The sequence below is a fragment of the Xyrauchen texanus genome, chromosome 26 (assembly GCF_025860055.1).
Source record: "Xyrauchen texanus isolate HMW12.3.18 chromosome 26, RBS_HiC_50CHRs, whole genome shotgun sequence".
NCBI classification, from domain to species: domain Eukaryota; kingdom Metazoa; phylum Chordata; class Actinopteri; order Cypriniformes; family Catostomidae; genus Xyrauchen; species Xyrauchen texanus.
Window position 1 is genome coordinate 8947859 of NC_068301.1, and position 22605 is coordinate 8970463.

The window sequence follows — 22605 nt, forward strand, 5'->3', positions numbered from 1 at the left end:
AGATTATAAAAGCAAATTTGTTCCATGTAATATAATTAGTGATGCAACAAAATGAAAATTCTGGTCCGAAACTGAAAATTCTGGACACACTGGGTTAAAAGCTGAAAATGATTATTTTAATTTATTCTTTGTTTGGAATAATTGAACATTCTGAATTTTATTATAAGGGGTATACTGGAACTACACATTTTGTTCTAAAATAGAGTAGACAACATAGTAAGAGAAAAATTACAAACAAAATGTGTAGAAAACACATTATTAAGAAAACCTTTATTGTCAACTACGATTGTGAATATGCAGTAGCAAAATTAACAGTAATGTTTGTGAAAATTTTCAGTGAACATGAAGCCGGTTCTATTGGCACACTTTCCCAGCCCACATTGTATGTAGACCTGGAATGTGGAATGGATTATTTAGTGGTTTTCTTTTGTTCATTTTAGTTGTAATATTATATCACATTACTCAGTCAATTTAAATATTTCTGTAATTTAATAATAATAAGTTATATTATACAATAATACGATTTCAGTTTCAATTTCTCAACTTTTCGGCAGCCGTAATTTCGGTGCATCCCAAAATATAACCACTACTGCAAATGTACTACAAATATGGGGATGTATACAGTTGAAGTCAGAAGTTTACATACACGTAAATCTCATTTTCTTTAACCACTTTACAGATTTCATTTTAGATAACTATAGTTTTGGCAAGTCGTTTAGGACTTTGTGCATGACAAGTCATTTTTCCAACAATTGTTTACAGACAATTTTTAATTGACTATATCACAATTCCAGTGGGTCAGAAGTTTACATACACAAAGTTAACTGTGCCTTTAAGCAGCTTGGGAAATTCCAGAATATGATGTCAAGCCTTTAGGCAATTAGCCAGTTAGCTTCTGATAGGAGGTGTACCTGTGGATTTATTTTAAGGCCTACCTTCAAACTCTGTGCCTCTTTGCTTGACATCATGGGAAAAATCAAAAGAAATAAGCCAAGATCTCAGAAGAAAATCTGGTCCTTCACAAGTCTGGTTCATCCTTGGGAGCAATTTCCAAACTCCTGAAGGCACCACGTTCATATGTACAAACCATAGTATGCAAGTATAAACACCATGGGACCACACAGCCATTATACCACTTAGAAAGGAGATGCATTCTGTCTCCTAGAGATTAACATAGTTTGGAGTGAAAAGTACAAATCAATCCCAGAACAACAGCAAAGGACCTTGTGAAGATGCTGGAGGAAACGGTTAGACAAGAATCTATATCCACAGTAAAATGAGTCCTATATCAACATAAACTGAAAGGTTAGTCAGCAAGGAAGAAGCCAATGCTCCAAAACCACCATAAAAAGTCAGACTACAGTTTGCAAGGGCACTTGGCGCCAACGATCTTACTTTTTGGAGAAATGTCCTCTGGTTTAATGATACAAAATTGTAACTGTTTGGCCATAATGACCATCATTATGTTTGGAGGAAAAAGGGTGAGGCTTGCAAGCCGAAGAACACCATACCAACTGTGAAGCATGGGGGTGGCAGCATCATGTTGTGGGGGTGCTTTGCTGCAGGAGGGACTGGCGCACTTCCCAAAATAGATGGCATCATGAGGTAGGACATTTATGTGGATATACTGAAGCAACATCTCAAGACATCAGCCAGGAAGTTCGCAAATGGGTCTTCAAAATGGACAATGGTCCCAAACATACCTTCAAAGTTGTGGCAAAATGACTTAAGGACAACAAAGTAAAGGTATTTGGAGTGGCCATCACAAAGCTCTGACCTCAATCTGTGAAAAAATTGTGTAGGCAGAAATGAAAAAGCATGTGTGAGCAAGAAGTCCTACAAACCTGACTCAGTAACACCAGTTCTGTCTAGTGGAATGGGCAAACATTCGAGCAAATTATTATGAGATGTTTGTGGAAGGATACCAAAGTTAAACAAATTTAAGGGCATGCTACCAAATACTAGCAAAGTGTATATAAACTTCTGACCCACTGGGAATTTGATGAAAGAAATAAAAGCTGAAATAAGTAATTTTCTCTACTATTATTCTGATATTTCACATTCTTAAAATAAAGTAGTGATCCTAACTGACCCAAGACAGGGAATGTTTTATACCATTGAATGTCAGGAATTGTGAAAAAGTTTAAATGTATTTGGCTAAAGTAATGTAAACTTCTGACTTCAACTGTAAATAGGGAATTTAAAAATTTATTGAATATGTCATTTAAGTTTCTACTATCAATATTTATTTTTGTAGTTATGCTCAGTTCAAAAAATTATTTTATTTAATTTTATTCTAGAAATTGCTCTTTGTGAGTTATTTAAAAAAACACTTTTTTTGAAAAATGAATTGAAAAATCCTTATCCATTAGTCACAAGCGATAGGAAAGGTGATACAAATTTATTTGTCAAAATGTGTGGGGAACCCAGCCAGTTGGTAGAGGGAGAGGACTTTAGCAAGATATTTTTGAGATCATTTTCATTATAGCAAACAACATTTTCTGAAATTTACACTTTTATTACCAGCGTTGTGAGCATTGTGGCCAGACGGGAGCAACAGTGGGCTGTTGTCTTTCCTCCTGTCAAAGTAATTACCACTTCATGTGTGCTCGTGCCAGCAACTGTGTCTTCCAGAGCGATAAGAAAGTGTACTGTTACAAGCACCGTGACCTCATCAACAACAAGGTCTGTATTTTTTGTAACGCTTTACCCATATTCAGTGTAATACAACTACTGTAAAACATGATGAACTTAACATTTAGATTTTCTCTTTTTAGATTGAGCAGGGAAATGGGTTTGAAGTTCTCCGAAGGGTGTACGTAGACTTTGATGGAATCAGTCTTCGGAGGAAGTTCTTAACAGGCTTGGAGCCAGAGTCTGTAAATGTCATGATTGGTGAGTAAACAGATGCTGTTTTAATGCTTGTATGTTACAAGACGAGAGAATTCACCATGACTTTGATCTTGTACCCATACAGGATCTCTACATGTTAAAAAACTTGGTGTTCTGACAGAGCTGTCAGAAAATTCTGGAAAATTGTATCCAGTTGGTTACCAGTAAGTAATTTGAAGACTTTCAGTAAAGTCCCTCTTTTTTTTTTTTTTTAGAAAGCAATCTTTTAATTTCATACAAAGTTCAGTTATCTAAATATTAGTAATGAAATTTTCGTTATTCTAGTTATTGTCCAGAAAATTGTTGAACATCAATTAAAGGGCACCTGGTTGATGTGGTTTCAGATGTTCTAGATGGTATTGGAGCACTGTTGACCCTCGAAGACGATGCCAGTATACTTGTAAAGTGACAGAGGTTCGACCATCTACACAATGCAAAACTTCTAACTACTCCTTGTTGGATCAGGGAGAAAATCAAACTATTGTGCACAGCCCTAAATCCCACAATGGTTTGTATATATGTTTACATGCACTTTTTTCAATATTAAAGTAGTATTTTTAGAGCTTCAACTGTGTAGTATTGTGCCATTAAATGTGAAATCCTTTTAACTCATTTGTCTATAAACAATAAAATGTTATTGGAATATGACTAAAGCTGTTTTTGTCTCATAGATGAGGATGTTACATACAGTGAGCCGTTTTCACCTGGGCCACCCCCCAGCACCCCCTCCAAGACCAAACAAGATTTAGGGGCTGGAGGTAAGACTCTTGGGTATCCGCACAGCAGGAGACCAGCAGGAGGAATGTTCAGACCATTACCCTCCCCAGGTATGATGCTTTCATCAATTTGAAGTTGAGATTAAAGTAGCTTTATTGGCATGGTAAAAAAAAAAAAAAGCTTTACATTGCCAAAGCATTAGTAACTGTAAATGTACTTGTAGGGCTGGTAATTGATACAGATTTTCCAATTCAATTCCGATTTTGATTCGATATAGATTTATATGGCTATATTTCAATTATAATGTCCATTTTGCTTTCAAATTAAAGAAATTATCTCCCTGCTAATGTGGTTAATTACACGGGGACCTTCTAACTAGGTACATTACGAAAAACCTTATTTGAAAAATTATATTACATTTTTTTTCTTCATAATTTTGGTCTTCTTTCATCATACTTTAACTCTCAACACGCAGTGAAAGGATGCTTAACTTAATCACCACTAAGTTACTCTATAACTGGTGAGTAAAATAGAACATTTACCAGCCAGTGACTAATCACAGACTTTTGCTGGGTTTCCATCCAACTATTTTTATGCACATTGTGAAATTGCGTATAAGAAATCCTGAATTGAAACGCTTGATATGCGCAAACATTTTCTAAATTCGCTTAAAAGTTTATGAGCTATAAGTCATAACGTGCATTAAGGAGATACAATGGTAATCCACTCTTTGGTTGGTACATCGGCTCACAATTCTTTGAACACAGCACATGGCATTAAGAAGTGTTTAACCAACAACTGGTCCTCACAATCAACCAGAACAGTTTTGTGCGTGGGTGCTGCCATTTCAGCCCTCATTATATGAGATATTACACTCATTCCATGGCATTTCCTGGCAGCCTTTAATAAAAACGATTTTTACTTGCTTTATTCTGCACATAAATCTCCCCTCATGACAAGGTGGGCTCCTTTCAAAATAATGCGCATGATGCAACGTCTCGAATTTTCTTAAGTTTAATTTTTAGAAATGCGCTTAAAAATGCTAAACATTTTGGATGGAAGCCCAGCTATTGATGCAATTTACTCACATTGTAAAAACTAAGAGTTGTGCATTTATTAAAAAAATCAATCTTGGGATTTAAAAATCTATATTGAGATTGTTCAAATGAAGATTCCCATGCATTTGAAAATCTATATTTTTACCCAGTCCTAGTTAAAATATCTAAAATAAAATAGAAAATGTAAGTTTTATTGTATGTATATATTATTTGTAGAAAGTCCAAATAAAAACAGTGGTTTAAAAAAAGATGTTAGACTTGCATTTATTCATTTAGTATACAATTTGATAGGCTTGATATTCCAAAGCAATTCACAACTAAAATTAAGCAGAGGCAATTAATCCCAATGAAAAAAAAAAAGTTATGCTAAATTTGAAGGTTATTAAACTGATTATTTAGAATCAAGTAACAATGCCTTTGCTCTTCAAATGCCTCCTCAGGTAATATTGTTTCCACATCCCATCATATTTTGACCATCAGTGACCTAGATGAAACCCGACGGGTAACAAGGCGACTTTCCACACGTAGCCGAAATGCCTCGCCTCCCCCTGCGATGCTTCCGGGCCCAATGAATCAACGATCAGTGGGCACAGGTCACCCTAGGTCACTTTCATTTAGCCCCCCCATCTCACCACTCGGCTTAACTGAGAACCACATGAGCTCCACCTCACCTCGACGAAGAGGGAGACCTTCCTCTTTGTCTCCCTCTAGCGTCACCTCAGGGCCCTCTCCGCCACAAGTGACTCTCCGAAGTCCCTCGTCAGCCTTACCTTTGTCTCACTGTCTCTCCCCAAGGCTTCAGCTGCCTTTAAAAACCACACCAGGATCACAAGACCATACCCCTTCACAGCCAGTAGAGGTTGCAGGTGTGCCAAGCCACAGAATTTCCTTGACGGCCACCATATCTGACAAGTCAGATCAAGAACTTCTTCCTGCATACTTTGATCAAGACACAGATGTGGCAGTGGCCTCGATATTAAATGCAAAGCTAGAATTCAATGAGGCTTTACTCAATGAAAATGTTGCTCTGCACTGTGACCCACAAGGAGTTGAGGGAGACACTGATGAAATCAGGGATGGAGAATGTGAGTTGGAGAACAGTTTGCCATGTGTTCTGCAAGTCAGTGCTGGCCAGAAGGTCTTGCCTTGTCCTACAACTTCAGAGATGCACATGGAAGCAGACTCCGCTGATCAGGTTGCTGGCCATTACATAAACTTCTCTCGCACAGTAGTGGTTTGTGAGGTTGCCAAAGACTCACAGGTAGGTCTCACTGTCTGTCCTAACTCAGGGTCTATTTCACAGCTGGATGGAGCTGGCAGTGACTCAGAAAGTGATACAAGTGATGCCAACACAGAGGATGATACTCAGGAAGTAGGGAATCATTTCCGTAGTCAGGATACTGAGCCATCAAAATGCACTGGTTCAAACAAGGACATAACCCTTGGCAATGGGCAGCTAGTCTGCACACTATCATCAATATCTGCAAATCCTTGTACAATAGATTCTGTTGATCAGAATGCTGAGCTGGAGAATTCAGAGAGACAAACCATGGACCAAGTTTGCGAAGAACAGGACATTCAGGAAATAACTTATTTACATGAGATTGGGAACTTGCTTGTTGACTCCAGTACTGATGTGTGCAACCAACAAGAAGCAGCCTTCACAGAGGGGCTAAAAGAGCATGAAATGACTGCAACAACCTCCAATGTTTACAAAGGCAGTGATCTTTTTACAAGTGAGGAGGAAGTCTTGATGGACAATGAATCAACAGAGAGCTCAAAAGAGGTATTCTTGGATGACACCAGTGGTAATTTTATATCTGCTGTTGATGGCATGGCTTTGGAGAGGACAGAAAATTCTGCTAGTCCTGAGGAATCATGTAATTCATTGTCAGTAAATTCATTAAACAGAAATGGATCTGATCTAATGGACATTACACCAATTAAGAAACCAGTAGCAGTTGCACCTTCAAGTAGTACTACAAAAATTAATATCATCACGCCAGCTAGACACAAACAAAGACGTTTAATTAACATACAACCTGTATCGCAACCCCAAGCCCTCCAGATGGACGTGTCTGTTGGCTCCTCTTTGCCACTTTCCATGCCTGTCAACGTTGTTTCTTCTTCTCCCGTCATGTGCGTTACTCCACAAGGAACACCACTTGTTTCCGGCCCGGTTGTAATGAACGGTTTTGGAACTCTGCCTAAGGGAACCACAAAGGGTCGGACTATTGCCATACGCATTGCCACACCAAAACAAGTAAAGGAACATTCTCTGCCACAAAGTCTTCCCTGTATGTCCCCTTCACCTCAGGTTCTTCTTGTCAACCGCGCTGGCCAGATTCTAGTGAAAAACCCCCAGACTAACACATACCAGATAGCTAGCGCCAATTCCCCCTCGTATACCCAGATCAGCCATATTGCGAAGATGATCCACAGTGGGAATATTCTCCAGCGACCAGTCCCTAAGGTTACAGTAATGCCTGTGCCACAGGCTCAGGCTAGTCTTGGCAAAAGCCCCCCGACACATATCATATCGTACAGCAACAGAGAAGCAACACCATCAACCCAAGTGCTGATCCGGAGGATACCTAAGAATGATACAGGAAGCCATCAGCATGGTATCAGTCAGCACATGGAAAAAATGGTTGTGGTTAAGACCAAGAACACTTCAATATTTGAGGGCGGGCAGAAGCAATTGGCCCAGGCGATAATAGACAAGGCAATGGCAAGCCACCGTGACACAAGTCCCAGTCTTCTGACCCCTTCTAAAATTAAAGAATTTCCCCACTTCAATAAACACCTCTCTACTGACTCAAGTAAATCATCTCCTGCGATTCATGTGCGGACTCAGCCCAACATCCTGTCCCACTCTAGGCCTCAGGTCAAGATCAAGAGGGTGTCTTCAGCAAATAATCAAATTGGTGTGAAAAAATGCAAGACTGACTTCTTGGACCAGACAGAACCTAGTACCCAGGATGACCTCCTCAGGCAAGGACAAATATTAGTCAAACTACAGCAAATGCAATAACATTTTTTTAATAGGTTATTCTTATAATGTTTTGTAATAGTAGTAATTTTATTTTTTTAATGTTCAGATCAAACAGGGTTAGAATAAAGGCCCCAAGTGTTAAGGATACCCTTGATTTTGATGACCCGGTTGTTGATGACCCGGATGTCGGATCTCTTGAACAGCCGAATAATGAATCCAAAGTGGTTGAACAAAAGAGGTTAGCAATGATTTGAAATTATATTGTTAAAGGAATAGTTCCCATAAAAATGAAATTCTCTCATCATTTACTCAGCCTCATGTCATTCCAAAGCTGTATGACTTTTTTTATTCCATGGAACACATAAGAAGATATTCTGAAGAATGTTTACGCTACTCTTTTTCATATAAATAAAGTGTACAGTGACTGCATCATGACACTTCCACATATTCAAATTTGGTGTGATAATTTACGAAGTGGCCTTTCTACAGACATGGTTTAAGGTTCCTGCAAAATCCTTAAACCAAGACCAAAATGATCAACTGTACAAGTTACATCCACCAAAACCCGCACAGACCTTCAGACTGTTCTGGCTCAGTGTGCTAAGCACCAGAATATTGCAGAGACATGAGGGTTAGCTCTTTTGACATGGGAACCCATACTGAGTCCTTTTGTGGACACATTGTGGGCCAAGTCTTGATGGGCCAAGTTTGAGTATACGCAAGTGCGAATGAGATTTAGGAGCTATTGCAAAGGGCAAGATGTTCACTGAAAAATTAATTAAATTGAAAATGTCTGTTCCTCACACAAAGCTATTCGGACTTAATAGAATAAGTCATATAATTCAGACAAGAAATACAGTGCATGAGTCATGTGCATGAGGATGAGTAAATGTTTTATTTTGGTGACTTATTCTTTTAAGTAATATAATGAAATATACAGACACTTGCAATATTTTCTTGCCCCTCTCTTTAGAGTTACTCAAAATAAATTGGAACCCACTGCAACACAGGGAAGGGATATATGTGACAGTGGCAAATTGAGCTCCAAACATGGAGAAAACTCTGATTGGGCCCCCTATGCAGGTGAATTTGCAATATGAGGTTTCTTTTTTTCTTTTTTGTGATGTGCATGTTTTGAGTAATGTAGTGGAATGCACTTCATATCACAACTTCTTATGTGAAACAATATTTAGCCATTAATAGTCATTAAAGTTAGAGTAAAAGAATTGTCAAGATTTCACATTTGTCACATTTTATAGTACAACACCACTCGTTTAATTGATTTTGAATTCGATATCACCCATAAGATGCAGAATATTAATACTGCATAAAGAGATCAGTCATTTTAAGATTGAGACTAAAGTAATGCTCCATGTTAAGATTTTTCCACTGCTTAAGATATTCGCCAAAGCTAATTGTATGAATCTAAACTGTAACTGAGCCATTTTATGGCAACTACAATCTTTTCAGGGTGGAGTTCAGATGAGGACTTTCCATCACCTAGCAAGGAGGAAAAGTGTTACAGTCAGTATCAACATCACCTGCGCTTCCAAATTACCAGTGAGGATGGATTCAGTATAGAAGCAGAGAGTATGGATGGTTAGTGTGGAGTAATCTCAAACTATGAAATGCAAACACTTAAATTGACAGTGTGTAACTGTGTTTCCTCTAATGCCTGTGCTCATTATCTGTCTACGACTGTGTTTCTTTAGTGGCGTGGAAGGCAGTGATGGATGGTGTCCAGGAGGCGCGTATAGGCTGTCGTTTGGAGCATTTGCCCTTCAGCAGGGTAAATGGTGCCAGGGTGCTGGGTGTTCTCCATGATGCTGTGCTCTTTCTGCTGGAGCAGCTGCAGGGTGCTTCACTCTGCCAGAAACACAGCTTTCGTTTTCACCAGCATGAGCAACAGGAAGAGGAGCTGCCAATCAACCCCAGTGGCTGTGCTCGCGCTGAGGTCTATGATCGGTAAGTCTCTGTAGTTATTTATTCCAGATATGAGAAATTTGAGAATATCACTATTTTAGGCATGGTTCTGATGGTCATGGAAAACCTGAAAATGTCAGGGAATTTTAAAATTAAATCTTAAAAAGTCATGAAAAAATCTGTAAATTATTGAAAAGTCTATCATGGAAGTTAATTGATCAAAAGGTGTGGGACCCATGCATCTGTCTGGTTGAAAATTAAAGTTGCCTTGCCTTTGCCCTCCAGAAAATCTACCTTTGATATGTTCAATTTCCTGGCATCGCAGCATCGTCAGCTTCCTGAGTCTAGGCCATGTGATGATGAAGAGGATGACATTATGCTCAAATCCAGCAGGTTAGACAATAAGCCACACAGTATGTGAATAACAAAATTTCTAAAATGTACTTTTTACTCGCAACATTTACGTCCTCGATGTTGGCTAGACTAATTTAAAAAAAGGTTCTGAATAAAATTACGATATTTTTTTCCAACTATCTTTTAGACGGGCAACAAGTACAGAGTTACCAATGGCTATGAGGTTCAGACACTTGGAGAAAACATCTAAAGAGGCTGTAGGAGTTTACAGGTAATGCCCTTTCTGTGACACAGAATGTTGAGTTTGCAGAACAATTTAGCCAATGTATTGTGTAAAACTAGTAAAGTCCCATGCTAATAAATGATTTGATAAATGCAAAGTAAAAAGGGTAATGTCAAAAGCTGATTATTTCAGTTCAAACACGGCCTTTTATGTTTTCATTCTTACTGTGATAGATCTGACATTCATGGTCGGGGTCTTTTCTGCAAGAGGAACATTGAGGCTGGAGAGATGGTGATTGAGTATGCTGGTAATGTCATCCGATCGGTTCTCACAGACAAGAGAGAGAAATACTATGACAGCAAGGTATGTGTTGCAGTGAATTTGTCTTGTTTTTCCTCCGTTTGTTGAGTTTCTATTAAGTTTTGTTTGAGGATTTTTTGTTGTTATTTTTTTGGTATGCATTACATCGAATTTGCCTAATATTATGCATTTATCCTATTATCTTAATGAAAGTTTTTGTTTGGTTGTTTTTTTTTGTTCGTTTTGTTTTTATTCATCTCATATTATTACCTAATCCTTTACTATGTTTTTATTTTCTTGTCTTTCCTCTCCTCTCTCCCCCAAAGGGCATTGGCTGTTACATGTTTCGTATTGACGATTTCGATGTGGTGGATGCTACCGTGCACGGAAACGCAGCACGATTCATCAACCACTCATGCGACCCTAACTGCTACTCAAGGGTCATCAATGTAGAGGGCCAGAAGCACATAGTTATTTTCGCCCTGTGGAAGATTTACAGAGGAGAAGAGCTCACCTACGACTACAAGTTTCCCATTGAAGATGCCAGCAACAAATTGAACTGTAACTGTGGTGCCCGGCGCTGCCGACGCTTCTTAAACTAGAGTTACCTTCTGTTTCCACCATCTAGGGGAAAATTTTGGGATGTGTGACTGCCAGCTGTCCTTAACTCTCTTTTGGAATTGTCTTTGAAGGAAGGAACCCATATTACAGGTGCTGAAGGGTTCAAAGATGAATGCATTGTAAAGGAACATCAGCGAAAACAAATGAATCGGATCACAATCTGCAGATTGTTGGCTAGGCGTGTAGCATTTATAGACCACCAGCTTGTTTGATTACTTACCTTTTATGAGCTATGTTACCAAGAGTGTAGATTTGGTTTGAACATGGGGGGGTTCTATTGTGAAGCTGGGGGAGGGGGTTGTACTGGCTAGTCTTAACCCCCTCCCCCCCTCCCCTATACCAATGTCCAATGTTTAATTTTGTAATTTGCTTTGATTCAACAATGAAAGATTGTGACCTCATAACTGCTTACATAAATAAGTACCCTTAACAACGTCCCTTGTCCTTCCTCTACTTTGTCCCAGCATGCCTTTCAAATCTCGCCACTGGTGGCTGGAAATGTAGATTTATTCTGGGACCCGAAGGATACTTTAAATCAGCTGTTAGTACTAATGTATAAAGGATTTCATAATGGAAGATACCCTGAAGTTTGAAAGGGGGTTTGATTATTTTTGCTACTGATTCAGAGTCTTTCCTTTGACAGGTTGCCTTTAACAGCACCTTGATAATCTTTGCTCTTTTTTTCCAGAAATGTTAGCACAGTATATATGAACCAGAACAGGCTTACTATTCATACAAAAATGCCACAGAACCTTTTATATGACACAGTGGTTTGAAACTTAAACAGGAGCCTGTTTATTGTTTCTAGAACATTTACACTGTACATTTGTTTCTCTGTGTGGTTACTTTATATGAGTGTAAGTGTAACAGAATAGCCCAAATAGCTGTTTAACATATTTTAATTTAAGTTAGAATTCCTTTGCCCTGAATGCATATATAGATGACTGCCACATTTTGCTGCAGCCGTGTACATATATTTCCTTTTTCATAAGGATGTTTTGTACCATGAATGCACACTCACCCAAAGCTCAAATGTTGACAGATTGTTTTAAGAACTCACTGTTTTTATGTGCTTTTATATCTTGAGGCAAGTGTTTTTGGGGGGGTCTATTACAATTTTTTGCCAATTAGGATTACTTGTGCAGATTACAGTTGATAGTTAAAAACATTCCTCTCTCTAACATTATCTGGGTCTTGAGTCATCTAAACATGCCCATGGTATGCATATGGGATGCAGAAGTTTAGTTTCACCTAGCCCTTTGTTTTGTTTTTTTTACACAGCACCTTTGGCCTATTCTCATCTCTTTGGGTTGACTACCTCAGTAGCTCAGTAAAGCTGTGATGGCTAGTGAAGTACACACAATAGCATAAAGTATGCTGGGAAAATCCCACATTAGCTCTGATTTTATGCATTGTGACTGTTTGGTTGTTAATTTGTTTTTCCTGAAATTCCTAGACCCCTCTTCCCTCTGCTTTTGTACAGAATTTAAGTGTGCTTACTGTTAAAAATTAAGACTGAGGCTTGATTCCATCACTGAATGTGAGGGAGCACAGAGTTCATCTAATTCAGAGTCAATCTTTGTATATAGTTGTATACAAGAATTTCGAGATGTTACATTTTTCTACGCACATTTTTTTTAATTTATGATGTTATGTACGTAATAAAGATCCAAAATTATTTGAACAAAATTTAATCTTGAAATGTGTTTGTTCTATATCTTGGGTCCTGTGACTAGTCCCTATTTCTTTTAGGTCACATGTGAGAGAATGTGAGAGCAAATATTCCATGTACTTTATGTAAATTTTATGTAAATACTTGCACATTTGTTACGCATTTCAAACAGTGTAAGCTCATATAATTTTTGCAATTTTATGTCATAATATTAATTGATAGAATGCAGAATTGTAATATTTTTAAAAAGCAAAAATGTGATTATAATAACAAACAAAAACAAAAATACACTTTACAACAACGTTCCATTTGTTAACATTAGTAAATGCATTCAATATCATGAGCTAACTATTTACTAAATATTTTTTACAGCATTTAATGATCTTTGTTAATGTTAGTTAATAAAAATAAAAATTTTCACTCTTAGTTCATAGTGCATTAACTAATGTTAACAAATCCAACATTTGATTTAAAAAAACGTGTTAGTATATGTTGAAATTAACATTAAGGTTAATAAATGCTTAATATTTATTGTTCATTGTTAGTTCATGTTAACTAATGATGTTAACAAATGGAACCTTATTGTAAAGTGTTACCAAAAACATTTTTACATTCTATATAGCTTGTTAGTATTTCTGACGATTACCTCCTTTATACAATTATTAATAATGCCATATAATTATTGTATTTGGGAGCTTTCAACTAGTAAATAGGCTACTGTTCATGTAAATTGGAACACATGTTGGAAACTCTAAATTATATGAAGTCTTAAAGGGATAGTTCACCTCAAATATGAAAATTCTCTCATCGTTTAATCACCCTCATACCATCCCAGATGTGTATGACTTTCTTCTGCTGAACATAAACAGTCTTCAGAAGTGATATGATAGTTGCAAATGAGAAACAGATCAATATTGAAGTCCTTTTTCTATTAGTAAATTTTCACATTCTTTTGTTTTGGCGATTTGCATTCTTAGTGTATATCGCCACCTACTGGGCAGGGAGTTGAATCTATGGTAAAAACAGGCTTAAATATTGATCTGTTTCTCAAACACACCTATCATATCACTTCTGAAGACAGATTTGGCCACTGGAGTCATATTGATTACTTTTATGCTGCCTTTTTTGCATTTTGTAGCTTCAAAATGTTGGTACTTACAGAGCTGAGATATTCTTCTAAACATCTTTGTGTTCAGCAGAAGAAAGAAAATCATACATATGGGATGGCATCAGAGTGAATACATGATAAGAGAATTTTCATTTTTGGGTGAACTGTCCCTTTACGTTCCATTCAGTGATACCTATATAAACCCTCTGATCACTACAGTCTTGAATGCAGCATGCATTAACGTTTGAAATATTTGTATCGCTTATTTTTTCATTGCTTATAAAAATGTCAATTGGCCGAGCAAAGGTAGAGAATGGAGATAATGTCAAATTATTTTTCCATATGTTCTCCAACAGGAAATGAAAGACTCATTAAAAAACGCCAGTTCTACACAGGCGTATAAAAGTATTAACATTTGGTCGGTTTTCTGCAATCAAGTTAATGCTGAAAAATACATGTACTCTGTGTTTTGTAAATGGGGAGGAAACATATTAGTGCATTTCAAGCATCAGTGAGAATCTATAGACAAAATCCTTTAATATTAACCGATAAATGTTTATTTAGACCCAGCATGTTACTAGTCTGTCCTGGAAGTGTTGAAATGTACACACATTTACTTTGGACATTCATAGTGAACTCAAATAGATTGAGAGATCAGTTGATTGTGTAATGACAAAAATAACATATTTACCATTACAAGAGTCAGACGGAGTGTAAAGGGATCAATGGAAAGGAGGAGGCGAGAACCGGCTTTTCAATATAAATAATAGTTTAATGATAAATGTAAAAGACACAAACACACACATGACGGACATGTCCGCTAACGATCTCGCTCTCCCGCACGATCCCCTGCAGTCGACCTTTATACCTCAGAGGCTAGATTAGCCGTGTATGATCACGACCCGGCCCCGCCCTGCCACATTCCTCCCTCGTTCTCTCAGGCTGGGGAACGTCCTGACGTACGTTCTTTAACAGCGTTGGCCTCGGACTTAATGCATGTGGAAATCAAGAATTTGGTTGTGACAGATTTAATCAGTACAACTGGTAAATCTCATTTGTTTCTCTTTTCATCTGCATTACAGTGAGGCACTTACAATGGAAGTGAAAGATGTTAAAATACTCACTAGAATTTTGTGTAAAAATTAAATTTCTTTGCTGTGATATTTAACAGTATGGTGGAACCCTGCATGAAAGGAATCCTAAAAGTAACTTAGGAAAAATAGACACTGACAAACTTTACGAGGAGTAAGACCCATTTTGTCATGCATTGCTATGTTACAGGACAAAACGGTACAAAATTAATGTAATAAATTATTAAAATTAGAATTATTTGTAAAGTTTTGAGACCTGGCATATTGCTTCCATGCAGTCACCGTGTTCCCTTAAAAGATTCTGTTTACTAAAACATTGTTTTAGTGACACTAAGATAACACATGTGATGAAAATGACATTGTATTTTGATACTTTACAATGTTTGTTTTATAGTGGACAAATGGCTATACATCATAGATAAGGCCAAAGAAATATCTAACTTATAGAGGCAGAAAGAGAAGAATGATTTTCAAATAACATTGAGGTAAGGCAAGAGCAATGATCACAACAAGACTATTAATGCCATATGACATGGAACTTGGTATGAAACAAGGATATGTAATATTTTCATTTTCATATTTGAATGTACATAACATACTGATCTGTTAATACCTTATTAATGTAAATTATTGTGAAGTGTGAGCAGTCATTTACTGACTGTGGTTTTAATAGGAATGTCTCTGGGATTTTTGCTTTTTACTGGGAAGAACTTTTGGAAAATATATATTTTTAAGAATATCTCAGCTCTGTTGGTCTTTTCAATGCCAGTGAATGGTGACCAGAAATCTGAAGGTCCTAAAAGCAGCATAAAAGTATTCCATAAGACTCCCTCCAGTGGTTTAATCAATTTCTTCAGAAGCGATATGAAAGTTGTGGGTGAGAAACAGATCAATATTTAAGTCCTTTTTACTATAAATCTCCACTTTTCATTCAGATTTGAAATTGAAACTAAACAGGTGCCAAAGTAAAAGTGGAGATCTATAGTAAAAAATGACCTAAATATTGGTCTGTTTCTCACCCGCACCTATCAGATCGCTTTTTAAAATATGTCTCAAGTCTTATGGATTACGTTTATGCTGCTTTTTGGACCTTGATGGTTCTGGCCACCATACAACTTGCATTGTATGGACCTACAGAGCTAAGATATTCTTCTAAATACACATATGGGATGGCATGAGGGTGAGAACATTTTTCATGTTCAACATTTTTGGGGGAACCTTCCCGTTACAATTTAAGGCCCCCAAAGAGTTATTGGAATAATCCAGTGAGAATTGCTCCATTCTGTGATGTAACCTGTAACCTTCAGATTACTTGCCAAGATCTTTAATAACTCAACTATAACCTCATTGACCGTTATAATGTTAGGCAACAGCAAGATTGTGACAAACTAGCCTATATATATATATATATATATATATATATATATATATATATATATATATATATATATATATATATATATATATATCGTATATATATAAAATTACCTGAGTGTTGATGTTTTTTTCCCCAGCATTTTTGTTTTGTGTTGCATGTGATGGAAGGAGCTAAGACTGCTGAAAAACACATCTGAAAATGATCATATCATTACTGACCCACAGACAAGACTTCAAGCCTTTATGTAAGAAAAGATTACAGTTGTACTTTTTATAATTGCATTTGAATTATAAGATGACAGTTCATGACTCCACCTGCCATGAAAATTAGAGTACGGGGTGTGAATGCGGTCATCTGTCCTACTATAATAGTAATACAAAATGTGTCAACATCTTTGCAAAGCTATTGTTATGCTATGTGACTGCTATCTTGCAGATAACTATGATTTGACTTCTTTTCTGTATCTAGTTGGGCAGATCAACATTTTGGAAATTATTTTGACAGTGCAGACATGGGGTACATAGATTTTTGGTTTTGATAGATTTAATCAGTCCAACTGGTAAGTTCTACAGTACTTTTCATTACACACTATGCTCAATCAATGACCATGAATGAACTCTAATAATTTATTTAAAGCTGAGACCACAGACCTCAGGGAATGATTAAAGGAAAGATGCATCAATTAATATCATTAATCATTATTATACCGCAGGTCTGTTGAATGCTTGATTCTGATTGGTTCACAGATGTTCTAAGTTCTGCATTATTATTTAAGTAAACGCTCAGCTATAAAGTAGTTCCAGGTCACTTCGCCTAATTTTTTTCAGTTATTTCCAAGAGGCCTTTAAAGTTGGCCATCCAACACAAAATAACAATATAAACAAAGTCATTGGTTCATGTAAATCGTTTAAGAACGTCAAACAATGTCTAAAATATCCAACATTTCAATTTCATTTAAAAAGAACAGTATTTATAGTTTAAAATTATTATTAAAAGGCCCAAAAATAAATGTTTAATCTTACCTTTGACTTACAACCAATAAAGCTCTTGTTTAAAGTAAATAATAATATACACATTTAGTAAAGTAATAGTGGATCAGGGTATGGGATATTTGGAAATAACACAATATTTTTCCTTTTTTGTTTTTTTTAAATGGTCTCTGGTTTCCCAGCTGAACCACGGCACATTTAAATCATAAAGCTCACTTAGAAGATATTTTTTATTTATGTTTATTGACTGACTTTTGATATTTTTAAGCATATCTATAATCTTATTTGTCCAATGAACGTCCTTGTCCTATTTCTTAATATTATGTAATTGTAGCAAGTTTTGTGGAATATTTTAAATAAAACTGTAACAACATGAATTGTGTTATAAGCTGTTGCCTTCCACCACCACTTAAAACATCTAACCACATGCTATAATAAAGAAATAAATTGTTTAACAATGTTTAAATGCAAATCCTCATGGGTACTGCTTTTACTTCACATTTCTAGGTACTGGGATGAAGTGAAGGCCATTTTCATTAAAGAGTTAATTGACAGAATTAACTCCGGAGAAGCTCAATGAAGCACACAAGTAAGAAAACATTCAGTATTAAAATATTTAAGTTGTTGAAAGTAATCCAAATTTGTAAACAAGTTTCAGCTGTACATACACAGTACAGTATATGTCTGCTTTATAAGAATAACGTTTGGCTTATTGCTCAACACTGCATAAACTGAAAATATTGTACATTTATTACTTTTGTGTCTTGCCTCAGTTAAATGCAAGTGCAATGGCCTACACATTTCTGAAAACATAATTTATGTTATTATTATAAAGAACTATCATCAATGTTACAAACATACTCTTCGAGAAATTTTTAAAAATGATCGATGGTCTGGATGAAATGATTCTGTTCAGTAAGAACTATTCTTTATATGAAGTCTCTATTAAGACTATTAATCTTCAAAATATTAAAGAATATTTAAATCAGTACTTACAAAAACAGTATAACATAGCATTTTATGTGATACAAAAAATATAAAGTTGCTAGCATTTTTGTAATTTTCTTTTTCAGAACTCTTGGCAAAGTGATCCTGAAAAACTTTTCTACTACAAATAATGTCTTGATTCATATTTTGGGTTTCATTCTGTCTGATTAATCTCTCTCAAGGCAAAATCCATCAATCTAACTGAGTACACATACATTATGTCTGTTTTCTCGTCCCTCCTTGTCTCTCTACAGTAGTTTGTTCCTGCTCTTGACAGTATGCCCAAATGTGGCCTCAAAAAATCTGTGGCAGGTGACTGAGTTGAGTCTGCTCTGAAACTTGTGGATCATCTTTTATAACTGCTGTTAATACTGGATTCAGATTCTATTATTTTCTGTATTTCTAAGCAAATGTAACAACATAAAATAATAAGTTTCTTGTGCATTTTACACATATCTTTTGTTATTGACAAGGCTTTATTTGTGTTTCATAACCATAAGATACGGTAGGTCTAATTTCTTTGTATTTAAATTAAGTGTTAAATAGATGTTTAAAAGATATGATATATGGAATAAAATACTCAAAATATTGAGTAAAAATAAATCTAGTGACACCTCATATTTTGAATGACTAAAGAAACATGTTGAAAACAACACTGCCAAAATGAAGATATTTTGCTGCCTCACAAAGCAATTAGTATTTATACATTCTGAAACATTTATCCAAAGACAAGATTCATAAAAAAAATGTGTTGAGCCATTCGGAATATGAGGTGTAAACAGAATAAATTACTTTTAATGAATTCTAGTCTAATACAAAGCCATGCACAGATGGTGGCATAAGTCTGGTTAACATCTGCTTGTGTGTCTGCTAAGTCTTTGAAAAGGAAAGCAGCATGCATCAATTTCACTGCCATTGGTTGCACATGAGCATGCATTAAATCTTTCATTTAAACTGGCTTTCAAAGGAGCTACATTTTTTTGCTGATGGAAGATTCAGTGATTTCCTGACAGAGAAATAAATTGTGTACAGTAGTCCTGTCTTTTTATGTTGAAATGTTTTTCTTAGATACCTCTGTTTCCCACATACCTCAATATCTACTAATAATACATAGTGTATGTGTGTATGTATGTATGTATGTATGTATATATATATATATATATATATACACACAGTGAGGAAAATAAGTATTTGAACACCCTGCTATTTTGCAAGTTCTCCCACTTGGAAATCATGGAGGGGTCTGAAATTGTCATCGTAGGTGCATGTCCACTGTGAGAGACATAATCTAAAAAAAAATCCAGAAATCACAATGTATGATTTTTTAACTATTTATTTGTATGATACAGCAGCAAATAAGTATTTGAACACCTGAGAAAATCAATGTTAATATTTGGTACAGTAGCCTTTGTTTGCAATTACAGAGGTCAAACGTTTCCTGTAGTTTTTCACCAGGTTTGCACACACTGCAGGAGGGATTTTGGCCCACTCCTCCACACAGATCTTCTCTAGATCAGTCAGGTTTCTGGGCTGTCGCTGAGAAACACGGAGTTTGAGCTCCCTCCAAAGATTCTCTATTGGGTTTAGGTCTGGAGACTGGCTAGGCCAAGCCAGAACCTTGATATGCTTCTTACAGAGCCACTCCTTGGTTATCCTGGCTGTGTGCTTCGGGTCATTGTCATGTTGGAAGACCCAGCCTCGACCCATCTTCAATGCTCTAACTGAGGGAAGGAGGTTGTTCCCCAAAATCTCGCAATACATGGCCCCGGTCATCCTCTCCTTAATACAGTGCAGTCAGCCCTGTCCCATGTGCAGAAAAACACCCCCAAAGCATGATGCTACCACCCCCATGCTTCACAGTAGGGATGGTGTTCTTGGGATGGTACTCATCATTCTTCTTCCTCCAAACACGGTTAGTGGAATTATGACCAAAAAGTTCTATTTTGGTCTCATCTGACCACATGACTTTCACCCATGACTCCTCTGGATCATCCAAATGGTCATTGGCAAACTTAAGATGGGCCTTGACATGTGCTGGTTTGAGCAGGGGAACCTTCCGTGCCATGCATGATTTCAAACCATGACGTCTTAGTGTATTACCAACAGTAACCTTGGAAACGGTGGTCCCAGCTCTTTTCAGGTCATTGACCAGCTCCTCCCGTGTAGTTCTGGGCTGATTTCTCACCTTTCTTAGGATCATTGAGACCCCACGAGGTGAGATCTTGCACGGAGCCCCAGTCCGAGGGAGATTGACAGTCATGTTTAGCTTCTTCCATTTTCTAATGATTGCTCCAACAGTGGACCTTTTTTCACCAAGCTGCTTGGCAATTTCCCGTAGCCCTTTCCAGCCTTGTGGAGGTGTACAATTTTGTCTCTAGTGTCTTTGGACAGCTCTTTGGTCTTGGCCATGTTAGTAGTTGGATTCTTACTGATTGTATGGGGTGGACAGGTGTCTTTATGCAGCTAACGACCTCAAACAGGTGCATCTAATTTAGGATAATAAATGGAGTGGAGGTGGACATTTTAAAGGCAGATTAACAGGTCTTTGAGGGTCAGAATTCTAGCTGATAGACAGGTGTTCAAATACTTATTTGCAGCTGTATCATACAAATAAATAGTTAAAAAATCATATATTGTGATTTCTGGATTTTTTTTTTAGATTATGTCTCTCACAGTGGACATGCACCTACGATGACAATTTCAGACCCTCCATGATTTCCAAGTGGGAGAACTTGCAAAATAGCAGGGTGTTCAAATACTTATTTTCCTCACTGTATATATATATATATATATATATATTATATATATATATATATATGTTTTGGAAACAAAGGAAATTGGTATTTTAATTCATCAAAGTGGCATTCAACTCAAATATCACAAAGTATAGTCGGGACATTACTGATGTAAAACAGCACCATCACTATTTGAAAAAAGTTATTTATTTATCAAATCCAGAAAGACCCCATTTCCAGCAGCCATCACTCCCAACATCTTATCCTTGAGTAATCATAAATTGCTAATCTGGTACTAGAAAATCACTTTATCTGAAAGCTATTTGGTTCTTTAAATGAAGCTTAACATTTTCTTTGTGTTTGTTTTTGAGTTGTCACAGTATGCAATAGACTGGCATGTCTTAAGGTCAATATTAGGTCAAAAATGGCAACAAAAAAAAGCAGCTTTCTCTAGACACATCAGTTAATCATTGTTTTGAGGAATGAAAATTGTTTCAAAGATTTCATACAAAGGTGTACACTACAGTCTTCAAAGACAAAGAACAACTGGCTCTAACAAGGACAGAAAGAGATGTGGAAGAACCAAATGAGGATAAGTACAACAGAGTCTCTAGTTTGAGAAATAGACACCTCACATGTCCTCTGCTGACATCTTCATTGAATTCTACCCGCTCAACCCCAGTTTCATGTGCAGGCGTTATGGGAAGAATTGCAAAGAAAAAGACACTTTTGAAACAGACAAACAAAAAGAAAGGTTTAGAGTGGGCAAAGAAACGGACATTGGACAACAGATAATTGGAAAAGAGTGTTATGGATCTTAACCCCATTGAGCTTTTGTGGGATCAGCTAGACTGTAAGGTGCATGAGAAGTGCCCGACAAGATATCTAGCCACATCTATGGCAAGTGCTACAGGAACTGTGGGGTGAAATCTCACCGAGTATCTGGACAAACTGACAGCTAGAATGATAAGGATCTGCAAAGCTGTCATTGCTGCACATGAAGGATTTTTTTGACGAGAACTCTTTAAAGTAGTTTAAGAAGTTCTTAATTTTTTTTTTCAAATTCCAGGACACTCTTGTAAAAGAGATTTTTAATCTAAACGAGTCTCTTCCTGGTTAAATAAAGGTTTAATAAATAATAATAAAAAAAAATTGTAATTGTAATTTTTCTCGTTATTATTGTCCCGATTATACATTGTGATCAGTTGAATGCCACTTTGTTGAATAAAAGTACCAATTTATTTCCATAAGTGCAAAATCTGTACATTATTCCAAACTTTTGCGAGTATACATTCAGTATATATATATATATATATATATATATATATATATATATATATATATATATATATATATATATATATATATATATATACACACACGAATTCTAAAGTGTTAGCGCCCCCTAGTGTGAGTGTATATACATATATCACTGCAACGAGTGAACTGAATGTCCGGGAATGAGCGGGAATCTGACCTCTTTTTATTTTCTTCGCTGATTTTGAGAGAAAACTGCGGAATGGATTTAAGGTATAAAAAAATAAAATAAAAGGGTTATCTGG

At 36.5% G+C, this 22605-nt stretch overlaps 1 protein-coding gene and 1 long non-coding RNA gene across 2 annotated transcripts in view; both read left to right on the forward strand.

The window, feature by feature from the left end:
* kmt2ba (lysine (K)-specific methyltransferase 2Ba) overlaps nucleotides 1-11397 on the forward strand; it is a 33556-nt gene extending 22159 nt beyond the window's left edge. Inside the window, exons 24-37 of the mRNA XM_052093200.1 lie at nucleotides 2527-2685; nucleotides 2778-2895; nucleotides 2978-3056; nucleotides 3237-3400; nucleotides 3564-3719; nucleotides 5108-7661; nucleotides 7769-7900; nucleotides 8636-8745; nucleotides 9133-9261; nucleotides 9375-9627; nucleotides 9871-9978; nucleotides 10127-10210; nucleotides 10396-10525; nucleotides 10789-11397. Coding sequence (XP_051949160.1) covers nucleotides 2527-2685; nucleotides 2778-2895; nucleotides 2978-3056; nucleotides 3237-3400; nucleotides 3564-3719; nucleotides 5108-7661; nucleotides 7769-7900; nucleotides 8636-8745; nucleotides 9133-9261; nucleotides 9375-9627; nucleotides 9871-9978; nucleotides 10127-10210; nucleotides 10396-10525; nucleotides 10789-11064 — 4452 coding nt within the window. The 3' untranslated portion in view covers nucleotides 11065-11397. The remainder of the gene's footprint in view (nucleotides 1-2526; nucleotides 2686-2777; nucleotides 2896-2977; nucleotides 3057-3236; nucleotides 3401-3563; nucleotides 3720-5107; nucleotides 7662-7768; nucleotides 7901-8635; nucleotides 8746-9132; nucleotides 9262-9374; nucleotides 9628-9870; nucleotides 9979-10126; nucleotides 10211-10395; nucleotides 10526-10788) is intronic.
* Nucleotides 11398-14804: 3407 nt separating this feature from the next.
* On the forward strand, nucleotides 14805-19318 carry LOC127620362 (uncharacterized). The gene is made up of 6 exons (XR_007967697.1): nucleotides 14805-14907; nucleotides 15349-15439; nucleotides 16469-16576; nucleotides 16801-16891; nucleotides 17829-17910; nucleotides 18395-19318. It is a non-coding gene; the product is annotated as an uncharacterized LOC127620362 (long non-coding RNA).
* Nucleotides 19319-22605: the final 3287 nt, after the last annotated feature.